The sequence below is a fragment of the Athene cunicularia genome (assembly GCF_003259725.1).
Source record: "Athene cunicularia isolate RWA chromosome 4 unlocalized genomic scaffold, athCun1 chr4_part1, whole genome shotgun sequence".
Classification (NCBI taxonomy): domain Eukaryota; kingdom Metazoa; phylum Chordata; class Aves; order Strigiformes; family Strigidae; genus Athene; species Athene cunicularia.
Window position 1 is genome coordinate 35,534,570 of NW_020799098.1, and position 22,001 is coordinate 35,556,570.

Genomic DNA, 22,001 nt, shown 5'->3' on the forward strand with positions numbered 1-22,001 from the left:
TATCTGCTAAATGGGATAATAACATCCCTTGCCTTCTCACTTTCCATCTGTCTGGTCTGTGTAAAGGCAGGATACGAGGGGAAAGAAAGGAAATGCCTCTTTCTCCAGCTAGATTCAAGCTTCCAGATTCTGCTGATGGAGCTCTTGTATTCAGACATGCGAGCTTTTGGTGAAATTATGGCTGTGTCTGCATAATCTAGTAATACAGATCACAGTTATAATAACAAGTTTTGGTGATATAGCCTCTTTCATTGGTCAGTATGGGGCTGTATTAACATATGTCATCTAAAGTACTGCCTTCAACTGAAGCATTTCTTATCAACTGCTCTGCTACTGAAATGCTTTTACAGCAAAACTTGAATGTTTTTATTGCGTCTAAGGCAGTCATACTCCAAATATATTTGAAACCTCTGGGTTTCATTATGATAAAAAAAGTAATTTAGGAAATTTTCAATGAAGAAACACTTAATGACACAAAACTGAGTCTCCTGACAGTCCCTACCTACCATTCTGTTATGTTTCAGTAATTTAGGTGTCCACCTCCACCTATCCTGCACTGCTTAAACTCCTGTTTTTCTTCCCAGTGAGAAGTATAAAATCTGACTCTGATTCTCCCATTAGGAGTAGAAGTATACTGCTGTGTCTTACAGAGAGATTCAAGAGGTAATGTGAAAACTGGGGATCTCTGTGGAGCTTGGAGCATGCCAGGTCTCAGGAGGAAGCAGAGCAAACTCTTCCTCTGAGTCCCCTCATCTCTGTTACCTGTCTACTCTGAGGGCATCCCTTGAGACAGAGCTCAAACCAGTTCCTTTATTTGAGACCCTTGCTCTTGTGAGTGAGGATTTGTCTGGCCTCAATACAAATGCCCTAAAATGGCTCCTTCATGTAGAGTGTCAGGACCTCTGCCAGAGGCTGGTCTACAGACCAAACATACAGGTCCAGGGACAAAACTAGCTTACTGAAAAATTACAAAACAAGTCTGAACAAAAGTTAAGGGAGGGTGACATAATTCCTAATTAATTTATTTATAAAGACAACTAGTAGTGGGTAGAACTAATACAAGATAGAAAACCAAGAGAGTACCTGAGAATGTACTTTGTAATGTTAGATACTACATATATATAAGCCAGTGAAAGTGTCATATATATGAGTACATTACTGGCAATACATTTTGTCACTGTTTTTTGTCTACATTTGTCTTCGCAGCAAAATTTTACTGATATGTCTGTAGATGGAAATGATGAGCTCCCTAAGTTATTCCTGTTCTTCTGTTGTTTTTTTTTCTACTTTCCTATGTTCCCCCATCCACCCCCGAGCAACATTTCTGTAATATCTTCCCATGTAAATCAATTTCAAAAACCATTCTTTTTTTCTTTGCTGACAAGTTTACTTTTTTTGAGGCATTTTTCTCTTATTAGCCCATATTCTCCACCTGCCCTATTTCTTCCATTTATATATACACTTTCAATTACTACTACTTTATCCTACTCTATAATTTCTCACTTTCCCATCAAGCTTGTTAAATCTTTTCTTTTTCTCTGCTGTTCCTTTTTTCCTGTTAACTCTTCCAAGTTAAAGTTGCCCATGACACTTCTTTTACCTCTGCACTTGAATGCCAAAATTTTGCTTTCACTTTTGAGAACTGAAACTCTTGTTTCACTGCTGTCCTAGTTTTGGCTCGGATAGAGCTATTTTTTTTCTTTTTAGTAGCTAGAATAGTGCTGTGCATTAGATTCAGTATGGGATTTGGTATGAGAAGAATACGGGTAATGTACTGATGGTTTTAGCTGTTGCTAAGAAATCAAGGACATTTCAACTTCCCATGTCTTACTAGTGTGCCAGGGCACAAGAATCTGGGAGGGAGCACAGCCAACGCAATGGACCCAAACTGGCCAATGGAATATTCCGTATCTTACAACATCATGCTCAGTATATAGATGAGGGTTGATCGGAAAGCTGTCTCTCTTCTGGGATTGTGGTTTTAGCTTTTTTTCTCCTCTGAGATTGCTAGCTGGGAATGGGCTAGGCATCAGTCAGCAGGTGGTGAGCAACTGCATTGTGCATCACTCATTTGTATGTTCTATTACCGTTATTATAATTATTATTTAAATTTTATTTCAGTTATTAAAGTGTTCTAATCTCAACCTATGAGTCTCCTTACCCTTACCCCTTCAATTCTCTCCCCATCCCCTGGGACAGGGGCAGGGTGAGAGAGTGGCTGGGTGGTGCTTGGCTGACAGCCAGGATTAAAACATGACACACTGCCAAAACCAAACACCATTGGTATGGTTATTTTATTTTCTCTTGGGCTTCTTTCACAAATGAGTTGGCAGGTGCATTATCCCACTATGCTATGTAATGACATGCCTATCAGCCAGAACCACAAAGATGAGCTCCAGAAGCATGGCTTCCTTTTCCTTATCCATGTGAGACAGCTGCCATAACTAGGTACAAGTATGCTGTTCTTAAGCAGCAGCTACTGCACATAATAATTCTTTCTTATTGGAAAAAATCCATTCTTCTTGCAGATCAAGTGGTAGAGAGGAATATAAGGTGCATGACAGCATTCCTTTCTTTCTGTCCTGAAGGGTTATAAACTATTTTAAGATTTAAAATAGCAAGTTACCTCTTAGAAGTTGAGTGGTCTGAAATTAGTTACCTTCATTGATATTTGGTCTTATTTTAAAGAACTGAATTCAGGTCTAATAGTAAGTCACACCTCTGATGTAGTCTTGAAATGGTACCCAATTTTAAATGCTTAATCTATGTTGTCTTTACCAAGTGGCTGTCATAAATCATACTTTGCTTCCTACTTATATTTCACTCACTATGTAAGAAGAAGAAATGCCAACAAAATGGTAAAGACATATGTTAGAGGAACATGTTGTACACATGCATACACAGTTCAACCCTTTCTACTATAAATAAGTATTAGTACAATTTTAATTTAAATGTTAAAAAAGAAAATCCTAGGACTGTGCTAACTTATGGTAGAATAATTTAAAACAAGATTCAAATTCAGTTGTGTAAATTGAGTACCAGAAGCAAAAACAGAGAAGGAAAGCAAAAAATTACTCTTTTACCCTGACTCATTCCAATGCATTCCAGGCTAAAAACAACAGTTTAAAGTCCATAGAAAAGAGTCAAGGAAAACCAGCCAATAAATGAAGTAATAATAGCAAGTACTTCCAGCTCTACGGTAAGTTTGTCTATGATAAGTATTCTGTGGCTGCTGGATAGCAATACTTACAGGAATGTATTTACATTTCCTCTCACATAATGAGAATGCAGTAGATATCACATATGCCTGAGCGCTTACCCGAAGCTTTCGGCCAAACACGTTGACTTTTCCCTGGGCTTGCTCCTTCCGGAATCGCCACTCCACCAGGTTCTGCCCATTCTCCCCTGGGAGGGTCATGTTTCTCTTTGCTACTGTTGGGTTGGCAGCGCCAGCCAACACATGTGGCTCTGTCTGATAGTGTGAGTCCAGGCCGCTGGCATACAGGATTCTCAGGGAGCCATCATAACCAATCTGGTAGCTGTTTCTTAACTGATCTGAAAATGTGAAAAAAGAAAAGCACAGATTACCTACATGGCTTAAGAGTCTGCCTTTATCCTGCACACTTTAGGCAATATGTGCATGTAACATCTTGACTTCACATAACTGACCCAATGGTAATGAACACCCAGGGTGTGATTAGTAAGAATATCTGTATTGCATGAGAGCACAAATGCCTTTAGGACCTATCTTCAAGTTGCTTAAACACTTAAGAAAATCCCACCCTCGGAGTATATTCTTTGGACTGGCATAAACCATGTTTTCTCCTGTTTCATTAGGCATTTCTGGCCTAATCTTAAGATTACTATGACTACTGACTTTTTCAAGGATACGGCTGACGGGATGTCACATGCCATTTTAAAGCTAAAATCTCACATCACACAATTTCTTCACCTCTTTCCCCTTCAATCCATTTCGTTCTCCTTTCCAAGATTCCCCTTTAATGCAAAGTAGGTATTCTGACTAGTTCCCATAGCTGTTTACAAAAGCAATTTGGTTAGAAAACATATTTAATTCTACTTTCATTGCAACTCCATCTTTCCCAGACCAGTTCTTTCTATGTATGTATAAAACCATGCATGTATCACCCTTTCCTCCAAACACTATGTGTCTAATGTTTCCCTCTAATGCATCCTATTGGAGCTGCTTGTACCATAAGAAAACAGTTTTAGGTCAGTATCTGCTAAGAAATCTTTTGTTTACAGTACCTTGAACCATGGTATAGAAAGAATCAATTGATGATAAGTTGGAAGTGATGCTGACATCTTCCTCTCTGCTGGATGATTCAATGTCTACTGTAATGGCCCTTTCCATTTCCCCATGAAGGTTAGTGACAACTCCAGTTGGGAATGTAACGTTTGTTAGACGTCATAGCTAAAAAAAAAAAAAAAAAGAAAAAAAAAAAGAGTCCAGAAATGATATATAGCAGGAACAAATTGTTTTCATTTACAAGTAAAATGAACAAAAATACCAGCTACTCATATTGTTAAAGCACGTTTGCTTTTTTGTGCATGGGACAGGCACAGCAAAGACTTCAAACGTGCTTTGAAGTAGTCAAAAGACTGCTTAACATACAGGAGCCTCAATGGTGATAGCAAGAGCAAACAGATGGATCTTCAGCTCTGCATATTACTCTTTGAAGTGTGACCAGATCCTGCTGCACATCTAATTCACCATTTCAAAGAAAGCATATTTATTGGTGCTAAATTCAGCAGCATTCTGTACTCGGTCCCTATTATTGGACTAGATTTTACTGTTATTGTAGGAATCCTCAAAATTTTTCATAAAAAGGATATTGTAATAAGAGTGTCTCTTGGGCCTTTCCTTATTCAATGATTATGCAGACCAGCTGCCCTCCTGTTCCTGAGTGCTTAGCATTTCTTGTATTATTAAGAAAAGAATCTGGGGTAATATTTAATCTACTTAAGCTGCTTGTAGCTGGAAATCAGAACACCTAGCATATATAACTCCTTAACTGCCTGTGTATCATAGCTTGAGAACTGTGGCATAAGCCACTCGGGATACTTTTTTTTCTGGCTCCATTGACATTTATTTAAACCATCAGCTTTACATCTATTTAATATGAATAGGTAGATAGAATTTCTGTATTTGAAGTAGGCCTATGACCTCTAAACCATGTATTTTTCTATGCTGTGTTACGTATAATCCATTTGTGCAAGACCCGAGACCATGCTCACATCCAAACATGCACTGTGGTCACAGTATAGAGACGTAAAGCATTATGTGAGCTTCAGGTCATAAAACTGTCTTTAAGATTAGCTCTTCCAGTACTACAGCCTGGATTTGTCAGCCTAGAAGTTCAGCTGAGGCTCCTCCTTTAGAATTATAGCCTGTACCTGCAACAGAGAGAAACAAGTATCCAAAGGGTGATTCCAGGCCCACATATGACCTGTTTGTTGTCACAAGTTTTCCATCCCTCTCCCAAGACGGTGTAGTGGGAAGCTGAAGGAAGCTTTAGTCTGTTAAAGTAACTAGAACGTGACCCTGCAGGTCCTCACAGTGCGCTAGACATTTAATGCTTACAATTATCATCAGAATTGCTCCTTCTGGGAAAGAAATGCAAAACCAAAAAAAGCACCCCCAAAACCCCATGCATATCACTGAAGCTACAGAAACTCTTTCCTTAAATTGTGAGAATTAATTCCAAACAGTTTTAACCCACAACACGCTTTCTCTGAACAGCATGAGTACTGCAAAGCATTGCTGTAACTGAAAGGATTAGGTTAAGAAATGTTTCTTTCCAGTTTGCTTACTCTGTAGATTTGACAGCCTTTTGCATACAGTCATTTCCATCCTTTTAACACAGTTGATTTCCTTTGTTTATATAAGACTTTCACTTAGCAACAGGAAAAAGAAAAGAATGTTTAAAAATCAGAAACCATACTGCAAGCCAGGGAAATCGAGTGGGGAAACTTACTTTTTGAAGTTAAGTACATTTCAAGATGATAATGGGGTTTCTTCCAGTGTGTTTCTAGCCCTAATTTTGGCTCTTTTTCACATACGGGACTTGGCAAGCTGAGATACTGCATTTATGCGAGAGACCGAAACAAATGTACCAATGTTCCCTGTGCATGAATGCGACTTCTAGCCTATTCATGACCTTCAGTCTCATTCCTCAGTTCTATGATCTTATTTTATTTTAATGCACAACTTCCCTTTTCAACTCCCAGGGAATGTATATTATACAATTAAGTATCCTTTTCTATTTTCTGCTTTATGGTTGAAAATGGTACCAAATTACTTTGTTGGGATTTACTTGCATCCTTTGATTCCAGTAGCCAAGTACTGGTCTTTCAAACACTTCTGACTAAAGCTGCAGAAGGTAAGATTTCCCCCTAAAAAGAATTTTTCACACTTTGAATCACAATATTTGTGAGAGATCAACTATCATATTTCTGAGTATACCACTTCAGTTGGCAAATGCTACACATCACTAGTATTCAGTACAGTGTGTGGCTTCACTGCAGTATGCAGCGCTGAACATTGCTATTTTTGTTTTATGCATTCTTGCTTCCACATTATTATTTTCTGACTCCGTGCCTATAGTTCCTGAACCAGTCCCTTCTTTCACAAATACATGAAAGTGCATCATGAACCTGAGATAAGCAGCTATTAATACTACAGTGGGGGAGAGTTCAAAGATCAGCAAAAAATCATGCTACACACTCATGTTCTTAAAAACATGACTTTAAAGCTGAAATAATCTTAAAAGCCATGACTGCTTGGTTCAGGCATCCTAGTGCAAGAAGAAAATGTGACTGAGACCTGAAAGGTACGAATAGGATTTCTCATACTTTTATAGCCAGAACAAAAAGAAGGGAAATAGGTCTTTCCACAAGCTACTACACATTCCATTTTATGATGGATTGTAATGTGTCCTTCATTTTGTTCACAGCACACTGAATACTAAACTTACTTTATACTTGATATCTTTTTGCCCACAATGAAAGCCTTATCAATGCTCAGCATAGCAACATCACTTATACCTTTGGGCATTCCTCTGCCATTTTTCTTATTACATCCAAATATCCTTGCATTCTGCTGCCAAGGTGAATTTATTCATCCACAATCGTCAGTTTTAGACTGAGAGATTTCTTTTATCTGCCTAGTGTTCTAATATTGAAATTGCCCTAAAAGCAATGAGATCTAAAGTCTAGAGGGCGAGCGCCTATATTTGGCATTTCACAGCCTCTTTGATCTTCTCATCCAAACACAAGCTGAGGCACATGTGTTGCCGTGAAGCCCTCTGATCTTTATCCTATGCCAGGCTCCACAGCAAAGCTGTTCAACCAATCTCTTCCAATTCCTCAAGAGAAGTCTCACATAAACTTTTCAAGAGTCTAAAACGGAAACTTGCTCACTGGGCATGACCTCATGTGCATTAATCCCATCAACTCACTTCCATTCACATTAACGTAACAATCTTCGTATTTGGTCAATAACTGCAGAAGACAGCAGCAGGGGCAGCTGCCACCACAGCTAGCTGAAGTTCCCCTTAGATCAAATTCTTTTTCTTCTTTAGGATGATCTGCCACTGCCAGATAGTTTTTCCCTTCTGCACTGAGTATTTCTCAGAGATAATGATTATCAGCTTCCCAGATTCTTGACCTTTTGCTCCTCACCTCCTGGAAGTCTCTCTTCCATTGTTCGTCTCCTTTAGTTTTAATTACATTCCTTCCCAGACCATTTTCTGTTCTAGTCTATGTAGGGCACTTCACTTTGCAGTGATAACTTCCTGGTAAGCCTTGTCACAGATGGAAATGCCCTACTTTCTTTATTTCTGACTTGTTTCTTATGTGCATTATGTCTTAGTTTGGAGCACATTTAGCTCAACCCCAGCTTGCAGAGGTTACTTCATCATAAAATAGGGAGCTGTAGAAATGAAGTGCGTAGTAAAGGTTGCTGCTAAATCCAACTGCTAAGTTATGACTGATAAGGTTTTTGCACAGACCTCTGCAGCACATTCCCTTAATAAAATAAACTCTGTAATTTTTTTTTTTTTTTTTGCTATTGTAAACATGTCAGGTTGAAGAGCAAGGCACTCTGGTTCCTTCACATTTCAAATAAGACATACAATGCAAATATGTATAATGTATTTCTTTAAAGACTGGTTACAGATTATACTACTAGTTGGGATACTCTAATAGAGAAATGAGGCATGAATGCACTTCATAATATAGACATGTATAATTTTGACAGTAAAATGAAAGGTACTGTTCTCTTCTCCCTCAACACACAGCAGGCATTTTCTCTATGCATCTTGAATTATCAAGAGTGGTGAAAAAATTTATGGAACATTACCCTACTTGTTTCAAAGTATTTGTCGTAAGCCTTATCTACTGAGATGCTGCTTCTTGGCAGGTGAGAACAGAAGATTCAAAGTTGACTTTCAGAAGTGCAGCATGCTATTGATTTAGGTGTGTACTCACCCTGTTGACACATACTGAAATATCTGTCCTAAGATGGCAATGAAATGTCTCCTTCAGCTTGTTGAGGCCATTAAGTTCACATTTACATAGAGGGCCATTGTCTTTAGCATTGAAGAGCACTGGTTTGCAAATACGGTCTTTCACTTGTATTCAGCCTCCCATAGCAAACTGCAAATTTAGTCCCTTACAAATAGTGAATTCACAGCTGGAGAACTACCCTAAAGAGAAGCCACCTTGAAAGGGTATCACTGTATTGCTAACCAGGAACAAAATAGTTATCTTGCTGATCAAAAGAAAGCAAAACCGTAGTTTATGTAACATCATTTTTTTATTATGATTTTGTCACCTGTATGGAGCTCTCCTTCACTGGTTTAGAACAGAGCACATGAACTTACTGGGAGCTCTACTTCTGATCATTTTTAATCATTATGCAGATTGTTGAAGGAGAGGAAAGACAAACATAAAGAAATTTGTTATTTCTTCCCCTTCATTTCAGAGTTGCCTTCCTCATTTTGATAAGCATTTTTGATTTTTATTTGTCTGAAGAGTGACTGCACGAGCCTCATAAGAATGAAAAGAATCAAAATAATTTACAGATGCACGGCTAGATAAATGATTTCTCCTTTTTTGGGGGCATTTATTCTTTAGTCTCATTGAAATACACACTTCAGTGGATCCATAGCTACTCATTTATAACCTGCCTTTTAAAGAATAATATTAATTGAAATTATGCTCATATTCCTTTATTTCCACACAGTGTATTTTCTATCTTAAAAGGTTTAGCATCTTACTTGTTAATTCACAGTACGAATATATCAGGAAACCCAAAATATTAAACTGTAATTTCCTTTTGAGATACAACGTATTTTAAAAAACTGAACCATAGACAATAAGATAGCTGTATGTCTTGCTAATACTGTTTTGCTTATCAGGAAAGAAGCAAATGTGTCATAAATGACAATTTGATGTATGTTTGTAGGCTTGTAAATTATGACAAGTGGATTTAAAAAAACCCCCCAACTATTGTCTAAGAAAGCTAGCGTTTTTCCTTTGTTCTTATCTGGAATATTGTTAAGCATGAGAAAAAAATTCAATATACTTTCCAGTCTTACAGAATTTTAAATATATGAAAAAAGAAGCTGCCTTCCCTTCTTCTCTTTCTCCTTCCTGCTGTACTTTTTTTCCCCTCTTCCTTTTTCTTTCCCTTTCCCTCTTCCTTTACCTTTCTGCTGTGCCTAGCTCTGAGAAAATAGTGGATGAGCAGGAATTACAGAAAATAGGTTCAGGAGTGATTGTAGCAAGGAGCTAAAGTAAATTGCAGACCAAAGTCCAATTCTGGACAGGAATTTATCCATCTGCTTGTTTTTTAAATGGAATTTGGGCAGAAAATGCAAACTCACAAAACCACAGAGGCTTGGAGGGATATTAAAAGTATTAGTATCAACTAAATTTCTCTGTCCTGCTCAACCAAGTGTCAGATGACTCAAGCTTAAATTTGAGCAGCTGGTCTGCTTTTCCAGTTCCTTTATCTGATGGCTGCCTTCCATGGTGAAAGGGTCTTTATCCTTATTTTCATCAGGGAAAGTCTTATACAACTGTTTGCACAGCTGGTTAAATAATTCAGGTAATGGTCTTTTATCTTAACAATGTGGTCAGGTCGAATTTTTCAGCCCAGGTTTAATGAAGAGATTTCCTCAACTGGAAAGTGATTGACAATTCTCTTTTCACTTTCTCCTGTTATAACTGCATCTTTTGAGGCTTTTTTTTGGTGTGTCTATTTTGTCATAACGTTAAAAGGATAGTTTTCAGTCTTTTTTTGTAAACTGGCATTCAGCGCACCAGATGTGTGAACAATTCACCTAACTAGGCCATTCCTGACAGCCATATCTCATCTGCAAAACAACAGGCGCACTCTAAACGAAAATCACTGCAGGAAACGTGTCTGTTGGGAAGGGAGCTCACAAAAATGTATCAACACCTTCCCTCTCAATAGCTCACTCACTTTTGTATGGAGAAGTTTTTGATGCTCATTTTCCACTTCATTGCACAACCAGGCAAAGAAGTGCGAGTTTGGTGCTTGTGCTGCACTAAGATTGACCACCTTCACAGCCTAATCCAAAATGACTTCCAGAGACAGGTATTTGGGGGCAGCGGTGCTTTGCAGTGAAAGAAGCAATACATGAATTTATCATGCCAGGGCCGCTTCTTTACTTTTTGCCAGAAGGCTGACAAACTTTTCACTCATTGCTGTAAGGTGTTGCTGTTCTCCCACACTGTGCTCTTTGCTGCAGTAAGCGCCTGCCATGGATATTCTCCTAAGGATTCACAAAACCAAGAATTCTTTCATAGCTTGCATTTCTGACCCACACCTTACAAGCACAAGAACCTGCACAAATAAATAGCGCTAATAACGATGGTGCTTTCTGAAGAACAGGGAGAACAACTCTGGTGTATGCGCAGTGGGATGGAGGTGGTGTGGCTGAAATGAGACGTGTTACCTGGGGATGGAGCAGCTTCTCCGGACCAGGGGCACACCTCAGCTGCTCGTACCCTTTTGAGCCTAGTGCAGGCAATTCAAGAGCAATTGAAGGGGGCTTGTCCTTACAAAGATGAGACTAAATTATGGTAGCCAAGCTTTTATCTACAAGACCTTAACACTCATCCCCAGCTTTTCAACTTCCCTCTAATGGGAACTCGCTGCCCCCGAGCCCTGTGGGGTCTGCAGGGGCCAGCCTCTGGTTTTTGCCAGAATGTGCCGAGCCAGCATGGAGTCCCGCAGCAGCTTCCCGCGCATGATGTCTTTAATCTCAGGGTTCCCCGGGGCTGCTGGTTTGCTTCTGTGTCACTTCCCCCCCACCTTCTTAGCTCATCTATTACCGTGCAAATAAACTGTGTGCCTTGTCGATATAAATACCAGAGCATGGGCTTTCAAATAAAAGGAGTGCTGGTGTGTATATACTTTGTATGACAGATTGTCCCTTGCTGTAAGGTCTGCTTACAGTATCAGAACTGAGTGCATAAGCTTTTAGTGAAGAAAGGATGTAAGGCTGGTCTGTTTGGCCAGACGTTTTGTTCACAGATTAAGCTGTAATGTTGCTTTTTCCCCATTAATTCTTCTTTCTTTTTTTTATTTATTTTTAATTTTGAAAGGTAATGCATTGTGTTTGAAAAGCAAATTTAGCAAAAGGAAAGCAAAATAATATAGGTGTATGTTTTTTCTTTTAGGACAGTGGAATACCAAGATAGTAAACAAGTATTGTTAGATTCAGGTTCTATGGTTAATTTAGAATAACACCTTTATTCCTTTGGAGCATGAGTCACACCCAACCAATGCAGGCTGCAGAAGTGACAGACTCTCCCCTCTTCAGAGTGAATTAGGTGGGACTTTCAGCTGCATGTGCCTTGTAGGCTCCCTACCGAGCTGATCAGTCTGGCCTCACTGGGGACATCAAGGAAGACCAAATCTCTTGATGAGGCTTGAAAATGAGGACCGTGTGTTTGAATACAACATCACTGAAAATAAAAAGCTGCCTTTCATGTGCAGTCCCGGAGCTACCCTCACCACACCAGGCCCCCCATGAAGTGAATGTAAAGGAGAGTGAGCTAGCTTGGCTATAGCCTCCCTGATTTCTGTTTCACAAAGAAAATTAACACAGTACAAGAATAGTAACGTGTCAATAACTGAACAAATGCTATTATTAAGTCTCTGCTAAAGCCAGAAGTGAAATGGCTACTTTCAGAAGCCTGAACAGAGCTGACTGGATTGACAATGCAAGACATCTATGTCATTAATAGGAACAATACTGTTTTTTTTCCTGAACTATCCTTACTTCTAAATGCTTTCCAAAACCACAGAGACATCACATGCTTATTTTCTTGACAGAAATCCAAGCACTGGTTCCTTTCTCATACATCTAAGATGTAATAATGTTGATATGTGTCCAGTAGTGCTATTTTGTTACCTATTCAATGGTTTCTCAGTTTTTCTTTTATTAGACTAGTAAGGACAAGGACCAGGAAACATTCAAGAATGAAGAACTGGGTAAATGTCTATTAGATAAGATATTCTACTGATAGCAGGGCTGCTGTAGGTGGGAACTGTGCTAGGTGAACAGTTAGACTAGATGATCTCCAGGGTCCTTTCCAACCTAGATGATTCTGTGATTCTGTGCTATTAGGGGACACACTACCATTCTCTAAAAAAATTCACATTGATATCTAATGATATCTGCTAATGGATTATTTTCAATATGGCTGCTTTGTAATTAACCGGGATGAGTCTGAAACAGCAAGTTTGTGTGCTCCACCATCAGCACAAGTCTTACAAGACTGAAGCATATAACAGCATGTTGTATGAAATTTACTGTAAAGTTGAGTTACAGTTCCAGTTTAGAAAATTGTGAGATCATAACACCTATTTTTAGTAAAATGAAGTTAGAAATTAAAAAAAAATATTTAATGATTTAGCTAAACAAGAAACATAGTAAATATGGTTAGCAGGCACAACCATCACTAAGCTTCTCTCAGAAACTGCATGTTGCATGAAACATGGTTACATGTTTGTGTACTTGATATATCTGTGGGAAGGTTTAAAACTCCACATCATTCTTTAGCTTGTGTCCATGCACAAATCGAACATGTCAGCTTGCCATTTTTCCCTATAAGTTGTCTTTGGGTAGGGGGAATACTGAGCTTGTTTGAATAGAGGGAAGTGTTTTAACTGCCTTTTAGCCAGCCTTGCCTCCACAGGTCTACATGAAATGGTGAGAGGGGGCTACGCCCACTAGAGTTTCAATTTGTGCTGTGTTGAGAGGAGGAGAAGCACCAAATCTTGACTAACATAACCAGCTAATCCCTGAAATGTGCTTTAAGAGAGAAATATGAGAGATACATATCTATTGTGTGCTGGATTGAGATGGGCAATGTGGATAAAGAGGCATTTATGCAAGGACTGGATATCTCAAAAATAGTCTCCAAAAGACAGTTCAGAGACAGTTAAGAATGAAGAGAATATGTCTTTTGTTGCTTGAATAAATAAAATATGGGAAGATTAAAGACACTGCACTTCTAAATCATGGCTGGCAATCAAGGGCTCATGTGATGCCACAAAAGTCAATGTAAGACTATGATAATCAGCTGAACAAAACTGTTTTAATGATACGGTTAATTACTTCATAGCCACTACATTTTACACTACATTTTACACTGATGAAGCAAGAAGAAGCATCAGCAGTAAACGCAGAAGGTACAGAAGGTTGCTGATGGTAAAAGGATAAAAGTATCTAAAAAATCAAAATCTAAAATATCTAAAGAGCACTATGGTACCATAGTGCTTTTTAGAGACATTCAGAGAATGCTGTTTAGAGGTGAAAAATAATCCAGATTACAATTTTGTAGAAACTTCTGGTATTGTAAGAAAACAGAATCAAATTAGATTGCGAGAAAAAAGAAGACTAGGCATTTTTAGATATTTATATTACTGAAACATAAATGCGATAGAAAAATGAACACAAATAGAAACAAATGTTATAGGAAATGGGAGAGAAATATTCATTATGAAAACTAAATTGTAAAACTCTTAATACACAGTAAAAGTGAAAGTGAGCTGACACTACTATTGGGGGATGAATTTTATCTGATCAAAATTAAATACTTGCTTTTACCTAAATTGTCTTTCAGCAGAAGTTCCACAGACTTTTTACAAGCCAAATTTCAGTATTTCCAAGTCAGACTCCACAAGCATTGCATTAAGATGAAGCAAGAGGAAAACTGCAAAATATAATCCGTTCCTTGTTGCCAAATGCTGACAGTTACAGATGACGTGCCTGATACGTGGGTAAACTAAACAAGCCCAAGCCAGAGGCAGTACCTTACTCTGCATCACAGTTTTAAGGAAACCACAGCACTGAATGCATTGTTAATAAAAGTGTAATATGCAAAGGGTGATCTCTGCAGCAAGCAGAGAAAATAGATTTTTACCTGTGATTCTTTCTAGTCTATATATTATCGTAAGGATTTAATATTCTGCATGATTTTACCACCTTTCCAGAATGACTGGAAAGCTCGTTAATTTAACTGTGGAAGCAAAGTAAACTTGTAAGGGCTCTGCTTGCTAATGTCACTCTCTTTGATTTCTGTTGCATTCCCTTGAAGACAAGAACTGAGCAGGAGAGGGAGGAGGGGAAGGAGAAGACAAATGAGCCCAGGGCATGAAGTGCCTGGGGAAACACTGGATGGGCTGTCAAGAGGTACAACAGGGGATTGAGAAGAAATGCACTGCTGGGAAAGGAAAAAGCAGGGAAGCCAAACACGCCTTAGAGAAATGGTGGGAGACATGGGAAGGAGCAATATACAACATAAGAAAATAAGGAAACATAGGAGGGCACGGTCTGGAGAGCAAAAAAGAGGCATGAAAGAAAGGCAGTGAATATGGGGGGAGGAGGAGAAGGCATCTTAGTCTGGATCAGATCTCTGCCTGCTGATATTGCTCCTAAAAGGAGAGGAAAACAAGAGGCAAGAAGGCAGGAAAGAGACAAAACCAGTGGCTGCTGGAGTTAATTCATGGCTAAGGGAGGAATGTTATCTGAGTGTAATCAAAGGGGTTAGAGGAGGCCAAAGGAGAGCCCATGCAGCCTGCCCCTTCCAGGGGAGCTGTATGATAGAGGAACGGTTCCTTCTTTACAGAGGAGCCTGCAGAAGCACCTGGTCTGGGACTGCAGAGGGATGGATCCCTGATGCCTGACACTGGGCTGACCACCATTTGTCCTAAATCACCTCTATGGACTGTGTGGCTGTCAGAGATCGCCTGAATGCCAAGAGCACCAGTGTGTATGCAGGTTGCAACTTAGCAGTGCAGCCCAACCTCAGCAGGTGCTGCCTAAACAACTAAGGCTGTCGCCTGCCTTGGAGGGATCCTCCCTCGCAGAGCAGCCTCTGACAGTTCCTCCAGCAACGTGAGGAGCACAAAGCAGCAGGAGGCTGGCAGGGCAGCAGGCTAACAATTCAACCAAAGGACTTCCTTATAATGTCCCAGCTGAAGTTACACAAAGTAGTCGTGGAGCAAGCTGAAGGGGAGCAGCCAGCTTGTGACAGCCCCTCAAACATGTGCTCAGCTTCCAGTAGCTCTCAGGGCGTGACTCCAGATAGTGAGATGAATCAGAAGTGGGGCTGAACAAGACACTTGGGACCTTCTCAGAGGGCTGCCTTATGCTTCTGGTCAGATTAAGCATCATGAGTAATAGCTTTTTCTCTGGAATAACTTGCCCTCTTGAGCATTGTCAAACTTTCAATTAATAGTGAGCTTTTTACCATTTTCAGCTGAGTTTAAAGCCTGGCTGTCAAGTGTGGGCATGCCAGCGCTTTGATGGAGACCTGAAGTTGCAGGCTGGGGGCAGGCGTGACCTCCTACAAGACTGAGTGACTGCACAGGGGCACTTCAAGACTTTTCAGTTCAATTCTGATACTTCAAAAACTTAGGTCCAGAGAAAGTGCTCCATGCACCTGGCTGAGCCATCTGTATGCAAAATCACAATGGAAACTACTGCACAAAAATAATGTCATCTAGGCTAGCTAGTAAGTGTCACTTCCAAAATGCGAAGATGCATATAATTAGTTCAACTTTTAAGATTTATCTATTTCAGTGTTCATTTTATGCATACATAATATGCAGTTATAGTTAATAGTTTCCAGCTCAAATATCTCATAATTTTATAACAGAATGTGATTAAGCTGATTACTCTTACACCTTGTTTAATATTATAATTTCATTATAAAACCTCATCTGGAGGACTTTTAGCTTCATATGGCTCCATTGGTGCTTTAGTATGCATGTATTTTCAATCCTTTTTGTGAACGCATTGTTAGTGTCTTTTTATTCAGCAAGATTTTAGGCCTTTGATAATAGATAAACAATTACTAGAAATTTTAGTATACTTTACAAAATTATGCATTCTTGAAATATAAAGTGTCAATTTTGATCAGCAGACTATAGCCCTTAACAAAATAGGAACTTAGAAATCCATTTTGCCACAAAGATATTAAAAAAAATTCAAAGTCTGTAAACAAATACAGACTAGAGATTATATGATATTGTAAAGAATTCATTAGTACTTACAATTTTCACTGTAAAAAACACAGAGTGTAGAAAAAAAAAATTTCTTGTATGTCAGGCCTTCCCTTCTTCAGGCAAAGTGGAGACTAGATAAAATAAACTCTAGATTAATTAGCATCCAGACTAAATGAAATAAAAAAGTAAACTTCTTTTGGATCTGATGTTAGTGTGATCTAGACTGTGGAAAAAAGCCATGAAAAGAAACAAGTCCAAATGCTTAATATGTGCCAGAGCAGTGCTTGCCAATTTTTTGGATGCAATATTTTTTCAAAGATTTCCTCTTTTCACTGAAAAGTTCTAAAAAAGGAAAAAAAAAGATTAAATCATTTTCACAAATCTGCTCTCAAATCACTGAGATCTCAACTGAAATGATCTCGCTTCTTTGGATCCGTGCTCCAGTTATACAAACAGATTTGCACAAGAGTAGTTAACAAAGCTATTACTGAATTGGCTCCAAAGACTGATCTTTTTATTACTAAAGCCACAATATTTTTACTCCAGCGTTAACTTCTGCCATTTAAAGAGATGTGTGACAAAGGGTGAAACAACACTACATATGTATGGCTATACTTGGAGCTAGTTGAAAAATGACATTTCTAGTCCATTGGACATTCTAACAGCTAAAAGTTTTAACTCTGAGTGGGAATAAAGTCTAAATTCACCATGGAATATAAAATCTATCCCCTTTCCGAAATCTTTCAGGAATCTGGACAATAAAATAAATAAAATACATAACTCTGATATTAAAAGAAAATGTATCCAGCAATGAAACTGAAATATTTTGTTATTACTAAAATAGAACAAGGAACTTGGAGTGGTTTCCTCTCCTAATTTCTTATTCCTTGCTTGATGTTTGAGGGAAACCTTTCCGCTTTAACAAGACTTCATTTTTTTTTAACAGAAAACTCTTCAGCTGAAAATTTTTTAGCCCACACTACCTACAAACATTGAATATGCAAAAGCTTAGGAGGGAGATACGCACATGTATACTGTGTCACCTCCACACAAGTCCTTATACGATACACACAGTTTCAATCTATTTTGGCAATAGTAGCAGAAGCCTCTGGAAATCCATCCTAGTCACATTTAATGTTACAAATCATAAGCACTGAAAAGCAAAATCACAATAATGTTTGCTGACCCTAGAATAAAAAAAATGGGAAAATAGTTGTGTTTATATCTACTTTTCCTTCAAAAGCGAAATATATAGACACAAATTTGGTGCACAGGGATTTTATGTTAAAAAGAAGTAAGCGGCTATGATGCCTGACGGATGTTTATAAGAATGGAGTTTTGCAAGAAAAATACCGTGATTTTTTTTTTTTAACTTACTCCCTGTAACTTTACATAATCAATGCAATTTTTATTTTTGGTATTAACTTCTACAGAGCACCATAGAACAAATGACTGGAAGGGGCCTTAGGAGGTCATATGGTCCAACCTCGACCCCAAGGCAGGATCTGCTCTTCCAGTGTGAGTCCTGAAAGATGTCTAATCTGTTCTTAAAGACAATCTGTGAAGGACAAGGGGTCACTATCATTGTCTGTCTGCTCCAGGGCTCCAAAATCTTCACCGTGAAGTTTTTCCAAATGTCCAATCTGAATTTTCCTTGTTGCAATTAAACAGATTAGTGCTTCACCATGGCTATGGGTAGGAGATTACTATCTTTGCATCCACAAAAGCCTCATACACTTGCAAATTCGGGGTGAGTTTAATTGCCTAGCTTTCTCTGTAATTATTTCAGCCTGTGAATTCTAACAAGACATTGGTTGGAGGTAATTGTTTAGCACGTGCATAAACAGCAGCCTGGAAATAACACTAATACTTACTGAGGGGAATAGCCTGCCCTTTGGGTTCTCTGTAGTCTAGCTGGACATAACTCAGACCAGAAAGTCTGCATGAAAGCAGATCAGGTGTAAAAGACAGCTGTTTACACACTCAGTAAATAAGTAAGTACGTCATGACACACAGTACCTAAATTCTCCCTATGATGAAAACTATAGACCTATCAACCATTTAATAGTGAATATAATACCCACTTTTTTTGTGATCACACCGCCGCCATTAAGATGCATTCAGGAGCCATCAGCTACTTCTGCAGTACACCACAGTAGGCTACACAAAAACTACAGGCAACACAGTGAGAAATCACAGCCCTGATTAAAACTCTAGGTCCTCAATTAGCAAGTATGAATGCCAGCATGATTTAAAGTGCCTGCAGTACCCAGCAGATGCCTTAATTTCAGTAAGGGACTTCACTATCCCCCAAATTGACTGCCTGGCCCAACTCGCCTGCTGGAAACAAGTGGTTGTATGTGTCACAGTTGAACACCGAATTTACTCTCTGTGGAAATGGATGACTATTCCCAGCCCATCTGAAGCTGTGCTTGGTCTCTCAGTGTATAGGACAGGGCTAACTCACGAGGACACATGCCCTCCCAACCGAACTGTTTCTCATTCCTCTCTGTACCACACTGCTGTGCTTCTGTGTCTTTTGGCAGGACCTAAAAAGATACGCAGCGGATGCACCAATGCACATTTAAATATTACAGATGTGCTCTAATGCTTTGGGAATGTGCCCGCTACCAAAGTCCTGCCAATTTACAGATTACTGTAAGAATACCTTAAAACTGGCAGCAGCGCTGTTCCACCTGCTGTCTTTGTTAGGGATCAGCATTTCTAGCCCTGTCTCCACTTCAGGACACAATATGCAGTGAAGCAGCACCTGCTGCTCTTGTGTCTCTAACAGGCATATGTAAAGGCTGGAGAGTAGATACAGGTGCTCAGAGTCCTCCTGCAGCCAAATGTACGCTGACAGAAATGTGAAGTTATCTCAGAACACAGATGTTTGGCTTTGCTGCCACTGCCTGACACCGGCACTTTATTTTCTTTATCATGTGTGTTGAATTGAAAGCTTTTTTTTTAGGCCCTGACCTTGGCAGCAGTTGCTACTGCATTTCATCATAAAGATAGTAGAAAAAAAGAGGGGGGAAAAAAAAAAGAAAGAAAAAGAAGAGGGACTTAGTGGATTTTCATGATGCCCTTTGTAATCCTGAATACTTCAGCTGAAGGCCCTCTAACACTTTTACTTATCATACTAACTCTATGTCTTCCATTCCTTCATACACACATTTTTACCCAACCTTAGCACATCTTTTCTGTGATTTAAAAATACACTTATTTTTCCAGTTGACAAAGATGACTGGGAAAAATTTGTGTTAATTCTACATCAGTCTTTTTTGGAAGCAATTGTGTTTTACACTGTATTTTTGGTATGTTTTGTTTGGCGCATCAGTTTATAGTTCAGCTCATTTGGGGATGAAATTCCCTATAAAACCCGTACATGATCTCCCAGGTTCTATTAGTTTATCTATAAATTGTCATGACCTTCCTTAGTCAATATAATTGAGGATTCTGTAAAATGTTTTGCTAATCTGGCTGTTATGAACCGGCACTGATGACTTAATGACTGTAACAGAGGGTAAAGCAATTAACTGAAAAGATTTTTTCTGGGGCTGGAAAAATTTTAAGTTCTACTGTTCCACTATCTAACTCTCGCTGTTGTGCTTGCACCTGTACATAACATGTTGCTGGTAGTCTCTGTGTTTTCAGTTTGTTCCTCCAAGAATGACATTTCCCCCCATAGCCCACATTTTTTCTCAGCTTCCTGTGCCCAGCTTCACCTGTGTGAATGCCTGCTGTGTCATGCAGGAGGTCCTTTCTCAGTATTTGTCACTCAGTGAAACACTTTTTCAAAAAATAAGCACCAAGCTTCTTCTGGGGGGGGATAGAAGACCACACAGACATGCTTTCACTTAGAAAAAAAAAAAAAAATTGAACAGTGAAGACAAATTTCTTGTCAGTATCTGCTGCAGAGCAGTGTCAATCTAATGAGCAAATGGGATGAAAATCTAGTTTTTGATGCAAATCTACAAAATCGTAGTTGTCTGAGTTACAGCTGTCTTGACAAGAATGAAATGTTGTCTTACTATTATTACAATACATAAATTCACCATAATGAATTTAAAATTATTCAGACCCAATGTTCAAAAGAAGTCAGACAGAGGAAGTCAGTATGGGAAACAAAAAGTATCTTTCTGTGCTTTTTGTTATCAAAGGTCATCTTTATAGTTAATTCATCACTCTCCAGAAATATTACAAATGGCACTGTGTAACCCAATAAAACTGTAAGGCATTCAACTTTATTTTATGTACTTACTCAAAAAAAGTGGTCCATCCAGTCTCATCGCTTTTAGTTGCCAGAAGTCCACTGTTGCCATGGTAGGTAAATAAGACAAGCTCCTGCCCTTGTGCAGTCATGCTTTTCAAACATCCATTAGTGCCTATCGTCAACCAGATGACTTGGTTATCAGGAGAGACCACTCTTACTGGCATCCGGTTGGGATCCCGTCTGATACGAAGAGTATTCCCATTGCTATCCGTTACTGCAGTAATATCATTATCATTACTGTAGCTAAAATTGTATAGATAGTCTCCAGTGACTAAACTCACAGTGTATTGGTGAGTACCATTCACATCAAAGATATAAAGCTCTTGGTCAGTTGGAGAAGCAATTTCATAAAAGTTCATTGAATTCAATAAGGGTTTGTTCTTTGACACGGCCCGTATCCTAATATTTCCCAGATCAGCAATATACAGGGTGCCATCCGGAGACACAGCTAAGGAGGAAGGGGCATTGAGTTTGGCATCCTTAGCATAGCCATCTCCATTTTGATAACAGTCACAGTTGACATCATTTTTGCAATCACACTCTGAGGGTATTCCAGCAACTAATGAGATCTCTCCATCAGTTGTGACCTGTCTTATCCTATTAATCTTTTTTTCATCAGTTTCTGTAATGTAAAGTACCCCACTGTAGGACACGGCGATGGCAGTTGCTGACTCAAGCGTGGTCTGTACAGCGTGCTTCCCCACCGTGTACTCCACTCCAGGAACCTGGCAATGCATTGGCCTCCCTGCAGCAATGCGAACCTGACGGTTTTCAGTGATCTGCAAAACTACGTTGTTATCCAAAACATAAATGGAGTTATCCATTGGGTTGATAGCTAAATCTGTAGGCCATTCCAGACGAACCTTAACAAATAGAAGTGTTTTGTTAAACAATTAACCAGTGCAGATTAAATAAATTATTTCACCTTCAGTTTTAGACACTCATGTAAGGATATTTTTCATCTGCTGTAAGCAATCATGATAAAAGGACTTGTATGAAAATACATGTAGCAAACTAAAGCTTTTCAGGGAAGCAAGGGGAACTGTGTTCAGACATCTATTTTACTGAGAAAAAGCCAGCTCCACTGGAGCTATAATAGAGGTTGAATTTCCCCTCCAATAAATGCTATACTTTTTTGTATCACAAATGCAT

General features: G+C 38.9%; 1 protein-coding gene across 1 annotated transcript in view; it reads right to left on the reverse strand.

The window, feature by feature from the left end:
• TENM3 (teneurin transmembrane protein 3) overlaps positions 1-22,001 on the reverse strand; it is an 829,296-nt gene that overhangs the window by 13,103 nt on the left and 794,192 nt on the right. Inside the window, 4 exon segments of the mRNA XM_026846573.1 lie at positions 3,320-3,555; positions 4,267-4,432; positions 5,035-5,050; positions 20,838-21,712. Of these exon segments, the coding sequence (XP_026702374.1) occupies positions 3,320-3,555; positions 4,267-4,432; positions 5,035-5,050; positions 20,838-21,712 (1,293 nt within the window).